We start from the raw sequence: 25,825 nt of genomic DNA, 5'->3' as shown, positions 1-25,825 counted from the left end.
ACTTGGTGGTGGCAGCGATACCATTCCAGGGACAAGGAAGAATTTGTGCCTTGGGGAAGTTTTTAACTTAAGCTGGTAGAGAGAAGCTTAGGGGGTCCTTCATGCGGGTCCCCACATCTGTACCCTAGAGTTCAACTTAGTTAGCTGTGAAAATGTTTAGTGAGAAATGTATTTAACTAGGTTGAAAGAACCAAGGTTGCAGCACAAATAGCTCTGTCAATCTGTATGGAAGTTTTTGTTTATTGATATCTTTCGTTACTAATTCCTCATTTCCTTAATGTTCAGCTCTTTGCTCTCATGTCAAAATAATGTACTACATGATTGCTTGTGGCATAAAAAAATACATGGCAATATCAATTTGCATGTTGAATTTGTGAGCCTTGGACCACAATTACTACTGTCCTTTTAAGTAACATTGTAGAGCAATTAGTAACTTGGGAGATACTAATTGGGAGATTCACTTGTTTGCCAGATTTCTTTTGTGATTGAAGTAAACTGTACTTAAAGTTTTTGATAGTGTTGGAAAAGTACTTATAGAACAGGAATGAAATGAGAGAAGACGTTTTATTTGCTTTGTTTGTTTGCTCTTCAAGGGCATGATCCAAAGGCCAGTGGAAATATTCACTTTGATTTCAGTGGGTTTTGGCTCTGGCACCAGATGAATAACCTGAATAAAATATATTAATATTGTCAAGCTGCTTGGACTGAGCTATACTCCACTAGGACAGCAATTCTTACAATGTCACTTTTGTGGTTTTGATTTGTTAAAAATCCTGACTTGTGAAGAGAAGCCACCATAATAATTCAGTACAGTAACTTCAGGTAGTTTGCACCCAACACTTCTACAAAGATAACCTTCCTTTTCTGCTGTTCTGACCATGATTTCCGCTGGACCCCTACCTCACTCATGTACATGCACAACTTTCTTGCATCTATGGATTGGCTCCTCTGTTCCTCTGCACATGCCCATCTATTACTTTTCCACTTAAGCTATCGCTGTAATTACCACAGAGATGTTATGTGATCATGAATGGGAGGGGACGTGGATCCCTGAGGCACTTCATTAAGATGCGATCCATGATGAAAGTTTAAGAAGTCCTGTTTCATACTTTGTCTTGCCTATGCTCCACCCAAGCTTCACTCATTGTCTACTTCTGTGCCCCTTTCTGCACAGAAGCCTCCTAAGCAATGTATGCCAATCCTCCAGCCTCTCTCCTTCAAAAATCTGATGAGCCTATCTGATCTGTGAATTGTTCTGGCAGGAATGAGCACTAATCACTCAGTGTGTGTTTAGTACTGGGAAACTGAACATAACCATGTCCCTACTCACTATAAATTTAGTTCAGTCAAGGATCTATTCTTTGTTTGCAATGCCACATGTATTGCAAAGTGACACATACAGTGATAGTACTACGTTGATGATAATAATAATGATGGCCACTGCAGACATACACATTACCCTGAGGACCATTTTAAAAAAATGGTTAATTGTAGAAAGGGATGATTGAAGATTCAATCTCTGTCTTCTCTTGAATATTTTTGTTTTTTTAGTGCCTTGAAATGTTGCAGTGTTTAGGATTACCTTGGGTTCAAGCAGCTGGTGAAGCGGAGGCAATGTGTGCTTACCTGAATGCAAATGGATATGTGGATGGCTGCATTACCAATGATGGAGATGTTTTCTTGTATGGAGCTCAAACAGTTTATAGAAATTTCACCATGAATGCAAAGGTACTGTGTTAGGTTTTTTGGAGTCTTTTTTCCTTCAGACTACTTCACTCTCATTATATTGCTCAACTAAATGTGAAGCACCATAAATATTTTGAACAATTAAGTAGGTATCTGTTAGGGCTTCTCCCTCACCCCTCCCTTGATTCTTGTCAGACAGACATAAAGCGGAAGACCAGAATCCAAAGAGGAGGCAATGTAATGGTTATTGGGGTTAATCAAGCAAGTATATCCATAGCTCTGTACACTGCAGAGCTTTTCCCCATTCCTTTTTCCCACCTCCTCCTTCTTAATTATATCTGTAGTGCACACCACTGGTCCCACCCCTTACAATTTATGGTCATGCTCCGTTTTGGAGGGTCATGAGTCTTGGGGCTTTGCTACCACCTCTTTTGTGCCTCATCGGAGGGGTAGGGAGCGAAATTTTGTTTCAGCTAGGGTCATGTTTTCTTTCTCTTTTTAGTGTTTCTTATGCCACCCCTCCTTGCCCCTCCCAACTGGTCGCTTGACCTTACCTTGCGATAGGAGTTGAGGTAGTTGTACATACTAAACTCCCACCAAAGCCAGCAACACTTTAACTCACTTCCTTATTTTTTTTCATTGTGCTATAAACCCCATCTGGTTGTGGGCAAATGCAACGCAGTGTCTTTGTTCACACATGTTGGTAAAAATATCAAAAGTCAAACAGGCAAACAAAACCCAAAATTTTATTTCAGGCAAATATACAGGCCTAAATACTATATTAACGTCACTAACAGTATCATACTTTTGTCTTCCTGTATTTGGTCTTGTTTAAAATCTGTTTTCACACAGCAGACTTTCTTTGCTTGATTTATTAGTGTTCAAGAACTGAATGAATGAGAAAAACAGCTGAGTTGAATAACAAACATGAAATTATCTGCTGTCTGTTTAGGTTTTCTATTACATGAATTCTTATGTGACTTAAAGCTGTAAATTTTATACAGGACACAGCCCTGCAGTGACAGTTGTGTGCCTATAGGAGCAACAGGTCTATGGGGTTAAATAAATGCAAATTCACTTGTTTGCATCTTACATTAAATTAAAATGTGTAACACTTTCACACATGATAATGGCTGCTGCTCCTCAAATCAAGCACTGATGATGCCAATAAAACAGACCACCTGATTAAAATTATGGATACATTAGGAATGTAGTTTGATACCACCCTTGGAGAAGACAGAACATATAACTTCGTTGTGCACTCTTCTATAGCATGCAGAGAGATGAATGCTAAGTCTAAGGCATCAAGCAAGTGCGGTAGCAAATGGAGTAAAGATGGGAGTTTTAAATGTATCCTGGTGTGAGAAACTGTTTTTTAGCTAAAAAAAAGTGCTTGTATCTTTGTGAGAACTAATGGAACAAAGAGAGGCAGAGCTGGGAGCACATAATTTAAAAAAATAAAATGGTGTAGGGCAATTTGCTTGTGTTCATTTGGCTATACATGTGTACAGAGTAAACTAGAGCCCAGTTTTCAAAGTGGGATGCCCTAAATTAGGTGTTCAAATCAGTATTAAAATGGGTATTTACTGTAGTTGTCTAAATATCTGTCGAGGTGCCTAAAAAGTTTGAAAATTGGGTTATAATTTTTTATATTTTTTTAGTTCAGATACTTTGATAGAGGTCAATCCTGACTTCCTCCTCTTCATTCATCCTTTGCAGCTTCAGAGTGTTCTTTTGTAATTCTGTAAGCCTAGGATGTTGGTTAAATTTCTAATCCTTGATTAATTATTTTACTTAAATACAGTTACATTTGTATGTAGATTTTGGAATCTGCAATTCTTAAAATCATGTGGTCAGTCTTCGATATAGGATGATATTTTTGTCAATCATACTTTGTGTAGCAATGACAAATGGCTTGGTCTCTTCTATGCTAGCCATTGAACAACAGTAGGCCAAATTGTTGTTAACCTGTGTCAGCAACAAGCCAATTTGCTAGTCACTTGTGGTCCTGCCTACACTATTCCCAGCTGTAATATTTTTCTTGTAGGACCCACATGTTGACTGCTATACAATGTCCTCTATTAAGGAGAAACTGTGTTGTGACAGAGAGTCTCTGATTGGGCTAGCAATTCTTCTCGGTTGTGATTATCTTCCGAAGGTGAGTAACCTGCAAACTAATTATTTACCATGTTCCTGTGACTTCTATTTTCAGAACATACAGTACCAATTAAGGTTTGAGCATGTATTAAAACGTATGAAATGCATGGTAGACTACAGACTTCTAGCTGAAGAAAGTACTTTAACTCATACTGTAAAGGCATTTTCATAATACTTTGTACTGAAGATTAATGTTGGCAACTCTGTGAGATAGGTAAGTATTATCATTTACAGACGTTTAGCTGGCATGCAACAAATATGTGGATGAGCTGGCATAGGAAAGTAGAAGCCTATTAAAACTTTGAGCTCCCACTCCCACAGTTAAGTCATTAGATTATGCTGTCTGTCCACATTGTGGCTGTAACTATGCTAGTAATAAGCATATTTGAAAATGGGGTAGTCTACAGTACGTTTATGGAAAGCACAGTTGCCAATGTGATTGCTGGTAGACTTTTCTAGACACCGTGGATGTGACCAAAAAGCATGGTTACGTTTAGAAATTGGGGAGTTAACCACTTCTGCTGCAGGGCTTAAAGAAATGTCTAATGAATGCATTTGTCTGGTGTGACCAGACCAGCCTGATACTGCATATCCTGACATTTCATTGGAAACTGCTGCTTGAATGCATGCAGAAGAAGTTGAGGGGAAATAATAGTCTCAGTTTGTAAGTACTGCTGCTCTTGACTAGAAAAAGATGAGCTGAAATGGAAGCTGCCAGTAAGATTGATGTGCACTACTCTTTGCAAACTATGGCAATGAGCACCTCATTATGAAGCTGTTATGATGCTTAGTCTATCCAACTGCTTCTTCATTCCAGGTGAAGTGCAGTGATCTCAAATCCAGTTTACCAGACTAAAACCTCATTTGTGTCTGCCACTTCCACTCAACCAAGAATGGCTCTTGAGTTGTGCTAAACCCTAGTCTCTCAAATATGCAAGATTATCCTTTTGAGAGCTGAAGCTCATTGCAGATTAGAACGTACTGAGTTACATGGCAGAGGCATATCATTCAAACAGGGAGGTGTAACATGTCCTACACTATCTGTTTAGTTTAATTTGCACATATTCACTAATCCCACTCTAACAAAGCCATTGGGAATTTTGCCATTGACATCTGAGGCTCAGGATTAATTCCAGAACAAAAACTCAAATAGAGAGATTCTCTCCCTCCCCTGTAATGTTCCTGCAATTTTTTTTTTTTTTTTTTAAAGGTAAGTGTTTCAGGTACTACTTTCTACTCTAGACCAAGCCTCAGGAATAATTTATAAAATTTCCAAAAGAAAATGACTTTTGTTTCAAGTTGATGGTGTCTGTAAATCAGGTGTTTAAAAACTTTTTTGAATCACCCCACCTGAGCTCCTTTTTTTAAAAAAAAGCTTGGAGCCCCTTCTCCCCAAAATAGCGAGAAGGTACTGCCACCTAGCACTCAGTGTTTAGATGGCATTGTTTGTTCAGATTAGGGGGGTCAAGCACCACAAGTTGCAACACCACTCACTCAAATTTGGTCCCGCCACCCATCTGTCAAGACAGGCCATATTTGAGTAAGTGGCATTATGACCTCTGGTGCTTGGGTGTCTCACACGCTTTTACTTTACTTATTGCATTATCAGAAGACTTGTTTTGCCCTCCCTAGAAACTTTGACATACCTCACACCCTGCCTGAGAACCTCTGCTTTGGATCATGGAGCATCAGTCGTCTGTGGGACCTCTTTGGTAGACAATTCTGACTTTTTTTTTTTAAATAATTTAATTGTCTCACAATGAATAACAAACAATTCTGCTATATGTACTGGTGTATAGTATGCAAAGACCAAGATTAAGTTATGGGAATCAAACGAAGAATTTGAGAATCAAGCAGTGGACATTTGTGTTTTTGGAAGGGATTATCCAGGAGAGGATTTCCTTTTCTTAATGAAGTGCTTTGTAGGCAAAAAGAAAACCAAAGGAAAAACAGAACCTCTGATTTAATAAATAGTACAATGGACTGGGAGCTTCTGAAATACTGGGTTCTTATGTGGTTCTGAAGTGAGTTGGCTATGTAATAATCAAAAAGGCTCTAGAACTATTGCAGCTCAGTAAAAGTGAATGAAGGCAGGACCTCCCAGAAAGAGTTATACTACTGACCCTTAGCTACTACTGCTGAAATCTTAACTTAGAAACCTGAGGGAATAGGTTTTGGGTGAAATATCAAAAAAGAGCTAAGCAGAAAACTGCACCATTCCAGAAAAGGTCTCACTTTTCTTTCTGCAGTCTCTCTCTGGCTGGCTTCTTATGACTGAACATCTTGAGTTGTCAGCCAAAAGGCTTTGCAGAAAAGCAGTCACAACTCCTCTTTTTTCCTACACGTGTGCTTGCTCGCTCATACTCATATTACTTTGGTTATCTCTGCAAGAGATATTTCTAATATGCAAAGAAAAGAAATCTGAAAACAAATTATGTAACTGATCTGTGCTGTACACATCACATTTGTCAATAGAGAGAGAATTTGTATCCTCCTCTGAAAACACAGGTATCAGTCTTTTGAGGAACTTAGCCTGTGTTTTCAATGTATTGTAGGGTTCTTAACTTTATTTTCAGTGTCAGGAAACATGAAAATATAAAATCATATTTGGGAAGAATTGCTCTGATTCTGGAGCTGAGAGTTAAATAGCAAAATTATGAAGGTTAGGGCTTGTCAGGGCAAGATTAGCATTTAATGTTTTTCATAACAGGATTAAGAAAGTACATCTTTTAGCCTTGTAAAGGTGTCAGAAAACCTAATGAAAGGCTTGTGAACCAACTCTACTTGGCTCTGCTTGCGTTCCACCAGTTATTTGCTCTGACCTGATGTAGATGATGATAATTTTGATAGGATAAGGGAGGCACAGTCATCTACAATTTGAAAAAATCTCTGAGAAAAAGATGGCAGAACCACAGAATGAAACAGAAGTCAGAAAAGAAGTAAACCTCCAGAGTGAAGACTAGAATGAAGGGCATGAGGAAGGGAGTGAGTCCATATAGCAGCTTCTGTCTTTATTATTTTAAAACGTAAACCAAATAATTAGGTGAAGAAACATAATATTAAGGAGCCACATTCACAGTGGGGTCCAAATAGCCATGTGTACTATTTATATGCAACATGCCCCTTGCAGGGTTCTGATGGCTTTGAAAACATAGAAAGCAGTAAGGGCTTTTAAACACCTCACAAACTATCTAAAGCAGGGGTGGGCAAACCTTTTGGCGCAAGGGCTGCAAAACTGTACGAAAGGCTGGGTATGGAAGGCTGTGCCTCCCCAAACAGCCTGTTCCTCCCCCCACTTCCTGCCCCCGACTGCCCCCCTCAGAACTCCCAACCCATCCAACCCACCCTGCTTCTTGTCCCCTGACCACCCCCTCCTAGGACACCTGCCCCTGACTACCCCCCATCCCCCCCCGGACGCCCACTCCCTATCCAACCGCCCTCTGCTCCTTGTCCCCTGACTGCCCCCTCCCGGGACCCCCCGCCCCTAACTGTCCCCCAGAATCCCACACCCCCACCCCCTGACGGGCCCCACCGGGACTCCCAACCCTCCCTGTTCCCCATCCCCTGACCACGCCCCCCTCCCCGAACCTTCGCCTCATCCAACTGCTCCCTGACTGCTCCCCACCCCCTTACCATGCTGCTCAGAGCAGCAGGAGCTCGCAACCCCGCTGCCCAGCCGGAGCCAGCTGTGCTTCCCACGCTGCCTGGTAGGAGCAGCGGGCCAGAGCAGTGCCCGTGCAGCGGCCTGGCTACGGGGGAGGGGGAACAGCCAGGGAGGGGCCGGGGACTAGCAACACCACCCAATTCTTATGTACAACAGCTTTTTAGCTAAGTTGCTGTGATCAGAATTGATATTTACCAGTCTTCTTCTGAGGCAGCTGTTGTGGTGGTGGTATTTCTGAAGCATCATGAGAGTGTTTGGCACTTTATAGACAAAATGTACCTGAGAGACCGCAAATCATTAATATATGATAGATCAGGAAAGATGTATTGATATAAAGGTGTCAGAAAACCTAATGAAAGGCTTGTGAAGAGCCAGAGACTACATAGGCCAGAGATGCTGACCAGAGTACTTGAGAAGCAATCTGTACTTTAAAGACCAGCTGTGCCAGTACTGTATGACCAGACATGGGAAGAAAGAGCTATATAGGACAAGCCTGATCTGGTAACCTCAACAGAGACAAAACTATACCTCTACTGAGAGCCAAGCACAACTAGATCCTTCAAGGCCAAACCTGAGATGCACTAATTAGATACCAGAGTCCTAATACAGATCAAAAATAAATTTAACCTGACTATCTCATTCATGTTGTCCTCAGCCATTGAAGAGTATTGTTTAGTTTCTCAGAGGAAGCTTCTAAACCTCAAGAAGTTGTAACTGGTTATCTTCTGGAGTGGCTTCCTGATAACTGTAGTATTAAAAGGAAATAAGAGGTGGTTCATTCTACTTTGACTATAACCATTTATTTCCATATTCGTAGTTAGTTACTCTGAAATGATACATTCCTTAGAAGTAGTTGGAGATTGACATGCTGTAATTAGATGCCTAAGCAGCTGGCCACAGTCCAGTGACAAACTTTTAATTGATTTTTAAATGTGTATTCAAGCTATACAGTTATGTATCCAGTTTATTCAGCTGCAACTCTACAGCTCCCCAGTCCTCTTGAATTATCAATTTATTCATTATGCTAATGATATAACCTATGTTTGTGCTGCAAATTCAAGCCATGTAATTTAGCAGTACTCTGTAAGCTCCTTGGAGTAAGGACTTTGTAAAAAGTCATGCACGCCAGTGGTTCCACAGGAACAATGGATTATAAAAAATCAAAATTAAAGTAGCAATCATTGTTTCATTTACTTTGTCAGTAAATGCCTCCATAGTAGAGCTCTCGGGACTACTGTTTGCTCATATATGGCATGAACAATTTGAGTTACCATTTTTGTAAATTGTCTTTATTTTGTTTAAAGCCTTAATTAACATGCATTAAGCTTATTTGAAGTGATCAGTTGCTCTTACCTATACAAAAATATTTGATAGGACACACTTCTGTCATACAAACATAAGGCCCTTAAGTTTATGTCAGTGTAGTACCAACTAGCTACTTAATTTAATAAGATCTATACATTTTATTGCCACACACAATTTTTCAGTAACTACTTTTACCCAATACATGGGCAGTCATTATCAAATTAGGAATTGGGGGAAGGGGATGGAGGGAGCGACAGTAGAGTTAAACTATTAAAACAAAACTGTCTGGTTAGTAGATCATCATCCCATGTGATAGAGATTGGATGTTTTGGTCTAAAGTCGTTGGGATTAGTATAGCTGAAAATGTAATGGCCTGTGGTATACAGGAGGTCAGACTAGATAATCCCTTCTGTCTTTAAACTCTCTCAAACTCAAGTTTGTCAGGAGTTCAGGAATTCAGTTCTCCATTAACACAAGCTGATTCTCATTCTGTTGCCTTGGATTTCCCAATATCCAAACATTTTGCACTCTGGCCTTACTCTTCGAAGATTCCAAACATTTTTTTACCAAGCTATTTTTTTTTCTTATAGGCCCCTCGCTTTAATTGTTTGAGTTGTCTTCTCATCTAAGTCTCCAATACAACAAAGCACTTAAGTGTGTTTTTAAAGTGCTTGGGTGAATCAGGACGTAAATCTCTGCTTTAGCATGATTTCAAAACAACTCTGTTTTGGCCATTTGACTGTTTAAGGGCCACATCATGCCATTGGTTTCAGTGCTTAAAAAAATAATGTGGAATTCTGCTTGTAAATCAATGGCATAATGTCTCTAAGCCCTGGTCTACGCTACACAGTTAGTTAGGTCAACATAAGGTAGCTTACATCGACATAACTATGTTATTGTACACACTACAGCCTTGCTCCCACTTATGTAAGTGCCCTACTACACCGACATAATAACTCCACCTCCCTGAGAGACGTAGGGCTTATGTCAGTGTAGTTAGGGTGACGGTGTCCATGTAGACACTGGTTTACTTACATTGGCTGTTGGCTGTCATTCTTGTCAATTTCATAGCTCCCTGCTGGAGCTATGAAATTGACAAGAAAGTCTTCCCCACTCCCAGCTGGGCTGCTGCTGGCTGCCTGGGCTCCCCACTCAGAGCCCAGGTGGCTGCCCCATTCCTGACGGAGAAGCAGGAGCTCTGGCAGGTAGCTGGAAGCCCACGGTGCAGCTGGGCTCCCGACAAGGAGCAGAGTTGAGAGCCCGGTCTGTCAGCTCCCTCCATTGCCTCTCTGCTAGCCTGTCTTCCACCCCTTCCACAATATTGTGAATACATTATGGTGTATACTGTCTCTCTGAAATCCAAACCCATGCCTTTATCTCTTTTTATCAAGACAATAGAAGCTCCCTTCTCCGTGGAACTCCTCAAAGTCCCAGCTTCTCAGACCTCTGCTGATGAGAATGTTATTCCACTACTGAGACATGTAAACAAATGTGACCTTCTCTTTTGATTGTCTTTCCAGTCACATCAAGACACACAGTTGAAAATTACCCTCCTGGTTTACACAACCTTTCTTGAAATTGCTCCTGTCTGTCACTATGTTTTTTCTCTACTTTACTCTCCTGTCATCTAATACTGGTACCATCTCTCTCTTCTTCTGTTAGTGCAAGACCCTCTTCTGCAGCTCCTGTCATTTAAAACTACCTTCCTGTTTGTGTCTGTCTTATTGGTCATTTCAAATCTTAGTCAAAACCAATTTTTGTACCCCCACCCATTCCTCTGAATTTCTTTCCTTTTTTCTTTTTTAATGCATGGATTCTGTAAAGCGTTTGGGATGCAGTTTGTGTGAAAGACTACAAAATCGTGTTAGATTACACCTAACAGATATCAATGTTTTACATTAGTTTAAACTTTAATATGTGCCATGTTTCCCTCTCTCTCTCTAAAAGGGAGTGCCAGGAGTTGGAAAAGAACAGGCTTTAAAGTTAATTGAGACTTTGCGAGGTCAAAGTTTACTCCAGAGGTAAAGTTAAAGTTTGTCTTGTCTCCTAAAATATTTCGGGGTTTTAAATTATCTTATTGAAAGGCAGTATTATGATGCAGTTTGAACCTGAGTCTACACTACTCATGTTTTAATTTTTAAGGAAACAAAATATTAAATTACTTACATGATGATCAGCTTTGTATTCAAACAATACATTCTGCCAGGCAAACTATCTTTTTAAAGTTAATTATTGCTTAAAATTACATAAACTCCTAGTCCCTATTCTTGCAAACAACAACACACGTATACATGGTTGCAGGATCGGAGCAGGTAGATCCTGATCCCAAGACCACAAAAGTAATTTGGAAAGACTCTCGTTGACTTTAATGGGCTTTAGATCCTAATGTTGTCTGGTATGACTTGCCCTGTTGCCCCAATGAGTCTTAAAGCTAGACATCCCAATAATCCATAGTACATACTCAAAAGTACATTTACTGCAAACAAATTGTGTAATGGAAAACTGGATAGTTTTAAGAGGATGAATTAGATGGTATGATTTTTTTTCCCTCATATTTAACTTAAGTGGTAGAATTTGCATGAATAAGCTATGAGATTGCATTACATTAACATTTCTAATATAATTTTAGGTTTGATCAATGGAAAGGACAGCTTCAATGTGGTAATGCATCTGCTCTAACAGTTAACAAGATGACTCATTGTTCTGTGTGCCATCATCCAGGTCAGTATGAAAAGGGGTAGATTTTTGTTTTAATTTGAGATACATTTTATTTGCTCCCCCAACCAGCGCCCCTGGGTAATGATGCTGCCCTGCATTCTGGAGCTTTATAAGTATAATACCTTTTTAAAAAGGATAATGCCCTTTAAAATATTTTAAATCACTTGCATTAAAAATTGCTTTTTATGTAGGTCTCAACTTCTGGATTATGTTTCTTTAAAAAGTATAAAAGGTCTCTCTTGCGGATTGGTGATGGAGTAAGAACTTTTTTATTTTTTTTAACCGGCAGGCCGCTGGTACAAGCCTAGGCCCTGTTGTGTGCAGAAGTTGTTAACAGTGAATTGCTGTTAGGCGGTGTAGGTCTAGTTTGGGCAGGTGTATACATCACAAACTGCCATCATAGTTGGTACCTTTTTGGCAGTGTCAAGAAAGAGGGCAGAGACTGAACTGACATTGAGACTGAACGACTCAGTCATTCATGCTGGCAGGCCCTCCATTGACAGGATTGAGATATATTAGCAGAGAAGATTTGCATTGCTATTCCTCTCACTGTCTGGATTTTATTTTTAAAGTGGCATTCAGTCTCAAGGACTCTGTTCAAACCCAATGCTGCTTACAGCAAGAATATTTTTTTTTTTTGGAGGGGATAGAGAGAGAGAGAGAGAGTCTTTCATTCCACAGTTTTTCACTATCTCACGTATGCATGATGTTTGTGGGCCTTTAGAGAGAGAATTTTCCAGAATAACATTCTGCAACATTTGAACTAACAAGAAAAATCTGATTTTTATTGTAACTATTACTTGGTATTGCTAGTGTGCTTAGCTCTGTATACAGCAGCTTTTGGTGATATACCCATGTATATGGGTATATGACAGGTTTTAAGGTAGCAGCCTTGTTCGTCTATATCCGCAAAAAGAAAAGAAGTACTTGTGGCACCTTAGAGACTAACCAATTTATTTGAGCATAAGCTTTCGTGAGCTACAGCTCACTTCATCGGATGCATTCAGTGGAAAATACAGTGGGGAGATTTATATACACAGAGAACGTGAAACAATGGGTGTTACCATACACACTGTAACCAGAGTGATCAGGTAAGGTGAGCTACTACCAGCAGGAGAGCGGGGGCGGGGGAAACCTTTTGCAGTGATAATCAAGGTGGGCCATTTCCTAAAGAAACTACACCATTTGCTCAAGGAACTCCCTGAAAAAGCACAAAAACAAATCCGCACAGACACACCCCTAGATCCCCGACCAGGGGTATTCTAACTGCTACCCAACATCCATAAACCTGGAAATCCTGGACGCCCCATCATCTCAGGCATTGGCACCCTGACAGCAGGATTGTCTGGCTATGTAGACTCCCTCCTCAGGCCCTACGCTACCAGCACTCCCAGCTATCTTCGAGACACCACTGACTTCCTAAGGAAACTACAGTCCATCGGTGATCTTCCTGAAAACACCATCCTAGCCACTCTGGATGTAGAAGCCCTTTACACCAACATTCCACACAAAGATGGACTACAAGCCATCAGGAACAGTATCCCCGATAATGTCATGGCAAACCTGGTGGCTGAACTTTATGACTTTGTCCTCACCCATAACTATTTCACATTTGGGGACAATGTATACCTTCAAGTCAGCGGCACTGCTATGGGTACCTGCATGGCCCCACAGTATGCCAACATTTTTATGGCTGACTTAGAACAACGCTTCCTCAGCTCTCGTCCCCTAATGCCCCTACTCTACTTGCGCTATATTGATGACCTCTTCATCATCTGGACCCATGGAAAAGAAGCCCTTGAGGAATTCCACCCTGATTTCAACAATTTCCATCCCACCATCAACCTCAGCCTGGACCAGTCCGCACAAGAGATCCACTTCCTGGACACTACGGTGCTAATAAGCGATGGTCACATAAGCACCACCCTATACCGGAAAGCTACTGACCGCTATTCCTACCTACATGCCTCCAACTTTCATCCAGACCACACCACACGATCCATTGTCTACAGCCAAGCTCTACGATACAACGGCATTTGCTCCAACCCCTCAGAGATCTTGTAGGTGTTTGTCTCTGTCTATCAAGTGTTCTTACAACTACAATACCCACCTGCTGAAGTGAAGAAACAGATTGACAGAGCCAGAAGAGTACCCAGAAGTTACCTACTACAGGACAGGCCCAACAAAGAAAATAACAGAATGCCACTACCCATCACCTTCAGCCCCCAACTAAAACCTCTCCAACGCATCATCAAGGATCTACAACCTATCCTGAAGGATGACCCATCACTCTCACAGATCTTGGGAGACAGATCAGTCCTTGCTTACAGACAGCCCCCCAAATACTCACCAGCAACCACACACCACACAACAGAACCACTAACCCAGGAACCCATCCTTGCAACAAAGCCTGTTGCCAACTGTGTCCACATATCTATTCAGGAGACACCATCACAGGGCCTAATAACATCAGCCACACTATCAGAGGCTCATTCACCTGCATATCTACCAATGTGATATATGCCATCATGTGCCAGCAATGCCCCTCTGCCATGTACCTTGGCCAGACTGGACAGTCTCTACGTAAAAGAATAAATGGACACAAATCAGATGTCAAGAATTATAACATTCAAAAACCAGTCGGAGAACCCTTCAGTCTCTTTGGTCACTCAATTACAGACCTAAAAGTGGCAATACTTCAACAAAAAAACTTCAAAAACAGACTCCAACGAGAGACTGCTGAATTGGAATTAATTTGAAAACTGGATACAATTAACTTAGGCTTGAATAAAGACTGGGAGTGGATGTGTCACATTACACAAAGTAAAACTATTTCCCCATGTTTGTTCCTGCCCCCCCCTTCCTCAGACATTCTTGTCAACTGCTGGAAATGGCCCACCTTGATTATCACTACAAAAGGTTCCCCCTGCCACCCCACACCTTACCTGATCGCTCTCGTTACAGTGTGTATGGTAACACCCATTGTTTCATGTTCTCTGTGTAAATAAATCTCCCCACTGTATTTTCCACTGAATGCATCCGATGAAGTGATCTGTAGCTCACAAAAGCTTACGCTCAAATAAATTTGTTAGTTTCTAAGGTGCCACAAGTAATCCTTTTCTTTCAACTTTATGAAACACTAGTGTAGTTTGAGAAACATGGTTCATCTCGTTCTCTTTCTTCCTTTTTCTGTAGGCTCTTGTAAGGACCATAAGTTCAGTGGATGTAAACTGTGTGGAAGTATTAAGTACTGTGAACCCCATGACTACCCATACTGCTGCCCTTGTGAGTGGTATTGTTCAGAGCGAGCGAAACAGACAAATGCAATGGAGGACAATATCAGAAAGTAGGAATGTCTTCAAAATGAACTGCTCCTCATTGCTTTCAGGTGCAGGTTGAGCATGCAAGTCCTGCATCACACACATTTCTATCCTATTCCTAATGTGTATGTTTTACTTGCAGAAAAGCTAGAGGTTGTGAGGGCTTTCCATTTTCTGAGGTAACTAAAAAGCCTGCTAAAGGTTCATTTTGAATTAGTGAATTGGATTTTCAGCTAACTTTCTTCTAAGTGTCCTCTTTTTGCTTTATTTCAAGGTTATTGAAGAATTTCTTGTAAACAAAAACAAGCTGGTCAGGATAATGGAGTGCCAGAGGCCAAATTTATTGTCCTTTCAGGTACAGAATGATACATAGAGAATCCAGCTCTTTGACATGTTATATTTGTTAGTATGCAATGCACTTGAGAATATTAATGTTAATTAGTAACTTTTATTAGTGGGAAGAATGAAAGAACCTTGCTACAACCTTAATATACATATTTGTTTGGAAATCTGAAATTAAGGCCTTAGAATAGCTGTAGAAGGGGACAATGTAGTGAGAGAAACAGGAAAACAGGGTCACTCACAACTACTGCAGCTTTAGCTAGATATGAAGTTCCTTTTCACATCCTGTCCTGAATAGTTGAGTTATGGCAGCTGGTCCTCACTTACCAGTTCTGAATTGCCACCTACCAAATTTGAAGGCTTTTCGGTGACAGTCCATCATCCCAAAAATTCAAAGATCTGCCCTGGCATGCTCCCCTGAGGTTATGTGAGTGGATGTAGATTTTATCAGCCTACAGTGTGCGTGAGAGAGAGAGATCAATGTATCATTAACACTGTTTTCCAGTACAATGGGTGAGATCCTCATCTGGTGTAAAACAGCACAGCACAACTGACTTCAGTGTAACTAGTATGACTTACAGTAGTTACAGATCTGGACCATTAATAGATAGCTCCATAGGAGTGAGCAGAATGTAGCTTTCTGCCTAGTGGGAAAGGAGGAGGATGATCTATTAAACAAGAAAATAATGGGGGGCCAGGAAATACCTAAAAATAACAACCCTACAGAGAGAAGGAAAGCATGCAAGGGAGAGAGCGGGCAGAGAACACATGAGAGAAACTGGACAGAATAAAAGAGAATTTGGTGGCAACTGTCATGGGTTGGTAAAAAGGACACATTGTAATGTCCATTTGCTAATCTGTAGCAAAGAGAGCTGCATCATATATTATTTAAAAAAAAAAAAAAGTGAACCGCTGGTCTCTTCTTTCAAGAAATCTGTTTCGATATTGATGTTATATTGTTCTTCTAAGCATTAGTGCTATAAATGATGCCTTCATTGTGCTGTTGAACTAGGCTGACTACCAGTAGCCTACCAGTGAGAACTCTGCATTTATACATTTAATCAAACTCTAAGATGTGTTTTAGTTGTACTCTTATCAATACAAAAGGACACATGATTGAAATGTATACATGAAATTATATTTAATCAACACAGTTGAAGAGGTCACCTTACAGTAGAACAGCTTTGTCTATAAGTCTGTAGATAAAATTTGAGACTGATATTTACAATGCAAAGATTGGTGATGCCATTTAGTGCTAATCACAGAAATACGCCAGCCCTTTATGCCTTGAGTGAGTGATTATGTTCTTGTGCCCAGAAAAGAATTCTCCCAGGTTTATTGTGCGGGGTGATTTCAGTGTCCATTGGGACAATGACTCTTCTAGATTGACTTACAGACTACCCAGCAACATAAATGTGCAATCTTATCAAGTGGATTCTTGTGGCATAAAAGAGAACTATCCATCTGAATTTTGTTTTGGGGCTGATGTACAGAAGTTGGAAACCATACCCTTCTTGGTTAGGTCATCTCCAAGGCTAATGTTAAGGCTCACCTTTCCTGGCAGGGCAGAAGATCTGTTTTGATGTTCCACCTTCTCAGACTACTGGCACAGTTTACAAGAATGATGTATAGACAATGGACCATTAATGAGTACTCTAGTGGAATGTGATAAAAATCTGTGGGGGTGCATGCATGGGAGAGATACGTTATCAGAATCTGATGAGAAAATTTTTAGCTTTCAATGTGGCCTTCCCATTCCTCCTGCTGCTACTATACAACTGCTCCCTTAACTCTCAGATGAGCAGGCTGCTATATCTATCCTCTTATGGATGTCCATTATTCTGCCATCTTGCACTGAGAGGTCATTAGTGTCTTACCATAAGGTGGGTATTGAACCGATGTATAAAACATAATAGATATTTAAAGTGTCCATTGAAATAACTGTTAAGGACACTGTAACAACAAAGTAAGAAGGTATTAAGGTTGTGTTTCTTAACAGAGATTTGCTTTTGAGAAGATGGAATGGACCAAACACTATGCATGCAAGAAACTGTTGTCACTGTTGACACGCTATGACATGATCAAAAGAAAGTCTGGTCAGACAGATACAGAGCAACTGCAGGCAATACGGTAACGTAATTTGTGAAGTTTTTGAATTCACTCCATATTTCTGTTCACTTTTGTTGCTGGAGAAAATCTTATTACTTATGAAGTAAAATTTACTTCCTCCTTTTACCTCATCCTTGAGTTATGTGCTGCCTTTTGAAAATGGTAAAAGCTTAAAGCAGTGTCACATTTCTGTCATTGCTGCTACACAAAAGTAAAGTGTAAAGTAAAATGTGTACAAAAGTTTCTTTAATGCTAGTTTATAGATCATGATTCTTCACTTTTAGCCATAGTCTCCTCAACTTCAATGGGACTATACATGAGATACCACACTATGGGCATGAGTCTTTGCTCATTGAAGTCCATGCACAATCAGGCCTGTGGTCTATAAATCTTAGTGGGTAACAGTTTGCAGCTGGGGAGCTGAAGTTCTTGTCATACCTACTGGCTTTTCTCTTGTTATGGCTAATAGTGAATGGTCTTGCTGTTGAATTTTACTATACTTTCTTGTCAAGAACGAATATCATTATTGTCTAACTCTGTTAAACTTTCAGTTCAGTGTTACCATCAAATTCTAGTACCAATTAAGCAAAAAAGGGGATGCAGAGAGGCTGTGCACTGCTTAGATGATATACCCACACACATTGCCAGTATGTACCTGTGACAATCTCATCACCAATCTTGCACCCTCATGGATACCCAAAGACATCTGATTACCCTTCTCCTTTCCTGCATGGGTGCAAAGCCACCACTGAGCAGAGTTATGCCTACTACATAGCATAGTAATTTCCCTTTCTGCTTCTGTGTAGCACATCCAGTTTCCATATATGCAGGATTAGTGCCTAAAACCTGGTTCAGCACACATTTACCCATTTTTACTTTATTGTGAGTAGTTCCATTGATTTCAGTGGGACTGCTCACAGATGTGAAATAGCACAAGCGGTAAGGTGAGTTTTTGCAGGATCAGTGGTGGTTATTCAGAATTCTGTCCCAAAGAAATATTGGAAGCAGGGACTGAGTGGTTTGTAGGAGTGTTAGTAGGACGTGGAACTTCTTAACCTCTAAGTTGCTGGTTCAAATCAACTTAATTTTGCTATTGGCAGTGATCATCTGATGGCTGCTCACTTGCAACTGTCAGTGTAACAAAAAAGCATCGGCAGCGTATGTACACACACACACACACACCCCTAAATAAACTGCACAATGCAGATAAAATGAATATTGCCCCCCAAGCAATATCTCTCTGGCTCAAAACTCTCCAGTCTGAGCAAAGAGACACAAGAAGTGAATGAACTGAGTCACAACTACTGTGTCAGATCGTCCACATGCTAGGGTTGATGGCGATAGGCAGGGCAGTATGAGGAAGTTTTTCAGTATCACTGCCTTTGTATCTCTTTTGAGAAGGGGACTTCGCTCTCCAGTGATGCTCATCTGGTACCTGTTTATGACCTCTACGTTCACTAATGGTCTGTTTAAATGTTCAAAGTCAAGAACTGAAGTTTATTATTTACCCGCACCAAAGAAAAAATTACAATCTTAAAAGAAAATCTTTCTGATTTTTAGAATCTGTACTAAATCTACTGATAGAGGAATAGGATTTTTTTCCCTCTGATTAATTTGCATGGATTATAAAATTAAAATTTTGCAATAGGTTTGTGATTTTTCATATTTCTTGCTTTAGCAAAATCACTTAGTGAAGTTGGTACCATGTCTGCTTTTGTTTCACAGGATAGTCAAGACACGTGTTAAAAATGGAATTCCTTGTTTTGAAATTGAATGGCAAAAACCAGGTTGGTGCTGTCTTGTAAACGCATGGGTTATTCTGTAATGTAACTAAAAACAGTGGACAAAAATCCCCTTTAAAGGAAGTGGGCAGCCAGCAATGTGCACAAGTGACCTGTAGTACAGATTGGACAACTGTTCTATGAACGTATGCAGAAAACACACACTTTTAAAATCAAACAGCTTGACAGTGCAAACAATGAACCCTTGGTGGGGGAGGAGTTGTCTGTGGCAGTCTTTAGGCGTGTCAGAGCAGCACTTGGTGCACAGTTGGAGGAGAGCAAAGATGCCCCTTACACTGGCTTGGGGATCACGACAGCACATTGGACTCCAGTTTTATTTCTTCTTGGCCCCAGCATATCCCCTGTATTATGGTGGCACTACTTCAAATGAAAAAATCCCCCAGGATAGGAGAATCTCAACTGCCCGCATCAGACTGGTGCAAAGGGGCCGTAGCATGACCAGGGTCTGGCCTGTAATCTTCTGCTACTGACATTTATATTGAAAATTGTAGGTAAGGACAAGGAAACGGCATTGTTCTTGCTTTGGTCCTTTCCCTTTCTCCATGCCCTCAGCCCTAATGTGCCTTTGTTAATTTTCTAGAGCATTATGTTACAGCAGATGATCAGCCCACAGAGTCCTTTGTGGTTACAGTAGAAGAAGAATCTTTGTTTCAGTCTGCCTATCCTGACATAGTTGGCATCTATAAAGTGGAAAAGTTGGAAGTTTTGGAAAAAAAACAGAGAAGTAAGTTTGAAAGCTGACCAGTGCTTAGCACTCTGTGAGTACTGCCATAACACAAATAATAAAGATATTTTCAGGACTGCATCAGCTCTTCCATAGCTGTTTATACATCATATTCAGTGGAAGATTATGCCCCTAGCAAGATCCCATCTCCTTCTCTCACCCTGCTCTTTTTCATCTGCTAGCATTATAAATTCTGAACAGCTGAGGTTAATTTTTGTTTTTTACTTTGACAGCAAAGAAACACCTATTGTTTATATATGGTCTTTTTGTCTTTTCAGGTAAGAAAAATAAAGAAAAAGAACACTCAGATATCGATGGTAAAGTTACTGATCTTCTGTCTCTGATGAATTTGCAATCTACATGTGAAAGCTTTCCTGAGCAGAATTGCAAGTCAGATTTAAAAACTTTTCCTGATAATCAAATGCAGCAGAAAATTGTCTCCAAATCTAATGATTCCCTTTTAGCTGCAGATTTCTCCACTGTAATTGCGCAGTTACAAAACCCAGTATCTACCCTTCCTCTAACTGCTTCACCCAACACTCAATATCAGAGTGTTTTAGATGACTCTCTTACTTCAGCAGCACAGTTTACTCAACTCCCTGAGGCATCATCCTCTTATGTTTCCTGTATGATAGCTGATCTACAATTGAGTGGCATTGATTGGGAAGGAACCTCCTTCAGCATTTCACCAGCACATGCTGATTCTGCCTGTTTTTCAGTGTCTGAGCTTGGTGCATCTAATAATTGTATAAGCCAACCATGTACACTTCAGCACAAAACAAGAGAAAACACAAAATATTCTGGTGCTACACAATCCACTGATCCTTGCAGCAGAGCAGAGTATTTGGTTCCTACCCCTACTGATCTGGTAGGACAGCTTCAGAAGTTGCCTTTAAGAGAACGAATATTTCTGAAGACGTCTGTGCAGAAAGATACTTCACTGTCTCTAAACATAGTGCAACCAAAACCTTTACAGTTGTTGAAACAAATGAAAGAAACATCAATTCCTGAGACTGTTTCCACTTATCCTTCAATTCAATTAAGTGACTCCACAAAGAAAATCAAAATGTTATCAGAAAAATATTTGAGGGTCTCTAGTATACAAAATTACCAGGAACAGTACAAAAAACCTGGCAACCTGCTACAAATGGAGCAAAAATACCCCAAACAAAACTGTTCAAAGTCTGTGGGTTTGAGCAGTCAAGCAGCAGAGCCTTTGCACTCCAAAGGTGAATCACTGAAGTTAGCAAAGGCCAAAGATAACTGTCACATTAGAAAATTCTCTGCTCAAGCTACTTGGAAAACTTCCATTAAAAAGAGTGTTTGCCATGAGAGACCTTCTTCTAGTGAGGACAGTGATGATGGGAATATGATGGATAAAAATCAGACTTATAGAATTAAACAGCAGAGGCAACCGAATCCAGCTCAGATGAAGGAAAACACCACTAAAGAGAGGGGTAACGGAGGATCAAGTCTTCCAACTAAACAGAGAGAGAAAGTGGCAAATTTAAAAATAACTAGCAATAATTTGTCAATGGAAGTATCTCCAAAACCTGCCTCGGTAGTGGAAGCTAACAGTATTGGGCTTGGGAAACTATCATTTAAAAGATTAGATTCCTGTTCTTCTCTGCAACAAAGCAAAAATGACGACTGTGATGTATGGGTAGGTAGTCCCCTGCCTCTGTCTGAAAGGCTTAAACTAAGACTCAAAAGCAATTAGTACTTCATAAAAAATACATTATGCTAAACAGTTAACTTGGTGTCTAAAACTCCTACATAGTTCCTCTCCTCATATTTATAGCATTGGTATATGCAAGCTCAAGAGACACTGTGTTGCTAAGTTGACATAGTCCTAATTAATAAAAAGCATTGTGAAGTCCTGGTTACTTGGTAGTGAAGTTTGAAATGTAAACATTGTCAAAATTATGCAGTCCCTGGAGTACAGCTGACATGCACTGATATCCATTTACGACTGTATAGTGTTTTCTTTCCATAAGCACCATAGCCATGGACATAATATACAACACTGATATTTTATTCCAAAGGAGGTAAGGTTTATTTAATGAAGCATTAGCCTTTCGGCTTGTAAAGATAGACTCATAATATAGTTACAGTGTGCTATGCTGCTACCAGGTGTCCTCAGCAAGACAAACTGATACAGCTTTTGTGTAACTGAAATTCCCCATTGTACTCCACTCTCTTGATGGGGTGTTAACTTTAAAACAGGCTTACAAATACTTCGTTACCAGTGGTGTTGAGCATTTTTAAAATAAATGACCAGATAAATTCAGCAGTTGAGCTTGTCCAGCGTGGCTGAATTTATTTGTCTGACATGTCCTGTAATAAACTGCTAGAACACATGCATGTTCCAGAAAAGGATTAATAACCACTTGAATCAGTGCCAGCTGAGTGGACTCAAAGTGAGTATTTTAGGTGCTTTCTATTTCTGTAATTGCTATCTCTGAACTTTTATTTAAATGTAATTGAATTAAATTAATGTTTGTAGCTGGTGGCATTTTTTTGCTACAGAACAAGAAGCATGAAATCTCTGCAAGATTTGACTTGCCTTTAAGTAATAGCAGAGAAGAGGTTAAATTATAGGAAACCTAAAATTAAATTTGTTATTGCAACTTCATTTTCAAGCATGACATATTTTAAATAATTGTAAAAGGAGCCTTGAAATTAGACTTAAAACAAAAAAGCAACACAATAGTTCTCATCCATTAATACAGAGATACAGCTCAATGGGACTACATATCCCAAAATACAATACAAATTCCCACAGATCACCAGTGAATTCCCCATTGGCTGTAGGTCAGGGGTTCTCAAACTGGGTGTTATGACCCCTCAAACTGGAGGTTGTGACCCCTTAGGGGGTCATGAGGTGGTTACGTGGGGGTCACGAGCTGTCAGCCCATGTAGGGGTTTGGCAATGGGCAGGACTGACAAGCCTGAGCCCCTGTTAAATTAAATTAATTTAATAGTAAATTAACACACACTCCTATTTTTAATTGGGGGGGGGGTCACATTCAGAGGCTTGCTGTGTGAAGGGGGTCACAATACAAAATGTTTGAGAACTGCTGCGGTAGGTGAAGTTATGCATGACTTCATCATAGCTAGCAGTCAATGAAGAAGACTTTTTGATCAAGAAGGAATAATGTCAGGTTTAGAGAATTTGTAGAAATTAGAAGAACCTCTGATCTCAACTAATCAATCCCCTTCCCTCTTGCAGGACAGTTCCCTTCAATATATTTCCCAGGAAAGGGGAGAAATGGCTCCTTTACAGTAATTTTCCATGAGTTCCTCTTCTCCAAAATGAGGGAAATAGTATTTCCTTACCTCACAGGGGTTTGTGAAGGTAAAAATATTTAAGTAGTGTGAGATGTTTAGATACTACAGTAATGGAGGTGATAAGTACATAAAATAGAATGGAAAAGAGAGACATTTAAACAGAAAACTCAAGATCGGTAACTTTTTGGGAGGGTCAAGCCTTGGTCCAGCCAGGTGGCAAGAGAGAGTGATTAAAACTACTTCTGAAAATAATAGCATTTATTCTAGCTACATAAAGGAATGAAGCAAAAGAATCATTAGTATACATATGAAAAGGTGATCATGAAATGCAGTTACTAGAAAATGTGAGCAGGGATCAGTGGTTGACTAGGTCAGGACTACTACATTTTGAGAGACCAATGCTATAAGTAACTACAGAATTGTCTGTGTGGTTGTCTGTCGTCTTTTTACTTGGTCATGATTTTATCTTTTGAAGGTATTGTTTTTAAAACTGCCCATTGATTTTGGAGACTGAATGAATGTTGGAAGAAGAACTGTACTTTCTTTACCTAGAAAAACAAGAAAGATGCAGCTCCTACTCTTTTGCTTTGATGGAATAAGATTTGGAATTATTAAGCATTTAAAATGAGTGTCCTCTCCATTTTGTGACCATTTTCCTATTTTTCCCTCTTGGAATATGGGGCCTGATGATTATTAGACATTAGAGGTGTTCTCAGAGGATGTTCCACTACAGCCATGAATTTTGCTTGGCCTTTGTAACTGCATAGATGGATGATACCTTGTAAGTATTTTGTCAGGATTCAGATTTGAACCCACTCTTCCTTGGCTCATCGAGGTCAGATATGTAAAGTATATCTATTAAAGATTCCAGCACTGCTGGGAATCAGTGTATTCTTGGAATCCCTGTAAGAGCCACATTCAGTCCTACAGCTCAGGTCCAGGCATGTGAAACAGACAGGAAATATATAATTTCTAATGCCTGATTCATCTCTACTTTTCACAAGCTTTGCACCTGTGTAACTCCATTATCAGGAGCAACTTTGGTGAAGATATACACCAATGTGAGAGGAAAATAATCCTAAAACAGTTCAGCTCACCCTTGCAATGAGTTGGCACAGACCATATAGCCTTGTGCTGGTGAATCTGTTAAGTAAAGCTTGGGATATCTTTCCAATGAAGAAACCCACCTATGTTAGAAATGTTACTTTTCTGTTTTGTCATCTTGCATTAAATATGTTGAATCTAATTAGGAGACTGTTAGGCCAGTAAACCTTTTGTCCTATACTGAATAATGATTGTGGTAGTACTAGACTTCTAAATAGACATCTAGACATAGAAAATGTTCTTACATATTATTGTATCTAATTGCACCATTTGTACTGAAGACCAAGATATGTGTTTACCTTTATTATGCTTATTATATCTGATTTTTTTTCAAAATGTTCTTTACCTACAAAATGTTGTGGATAAAAGTAATTAAGTGTTTGAAAATGTAATTAATTATGTATTGCAAAATATAATTTGTACCAAAACAATCTCTTCATGATTTTAACTTAATGCGGCTCTTTTTTCTATTAAAGTATTAGGTTTTTGATTAATTTCTGTGGAAAATGTAAGTGTTAAACTAGCGAAGAGAAGTTTACACTCTTTACTGTACTTGCAAGAGGGGGAAAAAATCAGAGGATGATACAGTTTAAACAGCTGTATTTAATAGTTCATGTTACAAAATTGTTCTCATGTTTGCACTCGCTTGCTGTCTGGCCCAGTGACTCTCTTTAGTTATTTATCCACAGTGGCACTGCTTCAACGGGAAAGACTGAGGGAGCCCCACATCAGAATACCTCTTAGCTGGTTTTGGCAGAATCTGATTTTATTATTTATTTATTTTGCAAATTTGACAGATAATATTGATGTTTCTTTTTAACCTTTTTTTCTGATTTGTATCCATTTTAAATTTTCAGTTTGAGTGAGGCTGCAGGGGGCTCCCTCCACGGCTGCACAGTTGGGATATTGAATCCCTGCAGATGCAACGTACGGGGAAGGCTACACTTGCCAGCTTCTATCAGTGGATGATTTTTTTTCTTAGATTTCACCTGACACAAATAAATCAATGTTTCCCAAGGAGTAATGACTTAATTCAAATCCTTCCAAGCCTATCCATAGCCCAATGGCCAGAGCACTGACCTGCAAGATGACAGATCCCTCTTCAAATCCTTTCTCATCATCTGGGGGTCTCCCACAGCCCAGGTAAGTACCTTAACCACTGGGCTAAAAGTTATGAGGGAGGTCTTCCTCCTCTTCTCCCTCAGCCTGTTTTATGTGAACTCACACAATATGTTAGGCTTGTTCTGGGCACAGCTACCAGATTGGGCCCCACACATCAGGTCGGTGTGTGAACACCTATCTTCCCCAGTTTGTGAATCACTTTGAGGCTTATGCAGGAGTTGGGTGTCTAGATGCCTAGATTTCAGAGTAACAGCCGTGTTAGTCTATCTTTGCAAAAAGAAAAGGAGTACTTGTGGCACCTTAGAGACTAACCAATTTATTTGAGCATGAGCTTTCGTGAGCTACAGCTCACTTCATCGGATGCATACCGTACGGTATGCATCCGATGAAGTGAGCTGTAGCTCACGAAAGCTCATGCTCAAATAAATTGGTTAGTCTCTAAGGTGCCACAAGTACTCCTTTTCTAGATGCCTAGAGTGAG

At 39.9% G+C, this 25,825-nt stretch overlaps 1 protein-coding gene across 1 annotated transcript in view; it reads left to right on the top strand.

Moving 5' to 3' along the window:
- The window catches only part of GEN1 (GEN1 Holliday junction 5' flap endonuclease), a 33,874-nt gene extending 9,373 nt beyond the window's left edge, over window positions 1-24,501 (top strand). The window contains exons 4-14 of the mRNA XM_073335952.1: window positions 1,552-1,728; window positions 3,734-3,844; window positions 10,760-10,833; window positions 11,442-11,533; window positions 14,726-14,876; window positions 14,993-15,029; window positions 15,125-15,205; window positions 17,192-17,322; window positions 19,027-19,088; window positions 19,684-19,827; window positions 20,106-24,501. Of these exons, the coding sequence (XP_073192053.1) occupies window positions 1,552-1,728; window positions 3,734-3,844; window positions 10,760-10,833; window positions 11,442-11,533; window positions 14,726-14,876; window positions 14,993-15,029; window positions 15,125-15,205; window positions 17,192-17,322; window positions 19,027-19,088; window positions 19,684-19,827; window positions 20,106-21,547 (2,502 nt within the window). The 3' untranslated portion in view covers window positions 21,548-24,501. The remainder of the gene's footprint in view (window positions 1-1,551; window positions 1,729-3,733; window positions 3,845-10,759; window positions 10,834-11,441; window positions 11,534-14,725; window positions 14,877-14,992; window positions 15,030-15,124; window positions 15,206-17,191; window positions 17,323-19,026; window positions 19,089-19,683; window positions 19,828-20,105) is intronic.
- Window positions 24,502-25,825: the final 1,324 nt, after the last annotated feature.

Source organism: Lepidochelys kempii, chromosome 3, assembly GCF_965140265.1.
Source record: "Lepidochelys kempii isolate rLepKem1 chromosome 3, rLepKem1.hap2, whole genome shotgun sequence".
NCBI classification, from domain to species: Eukaryota; Metazoa; Chordata; order Testudines; family Cheloniidae; genus Lepidochelys; species Lepidochelys kempii.
The sequence above is the reverse complement of the archived record's forward strand: the minus strand, read 5'-3'. Positions and strand labels throughout refer to the sequence as shown.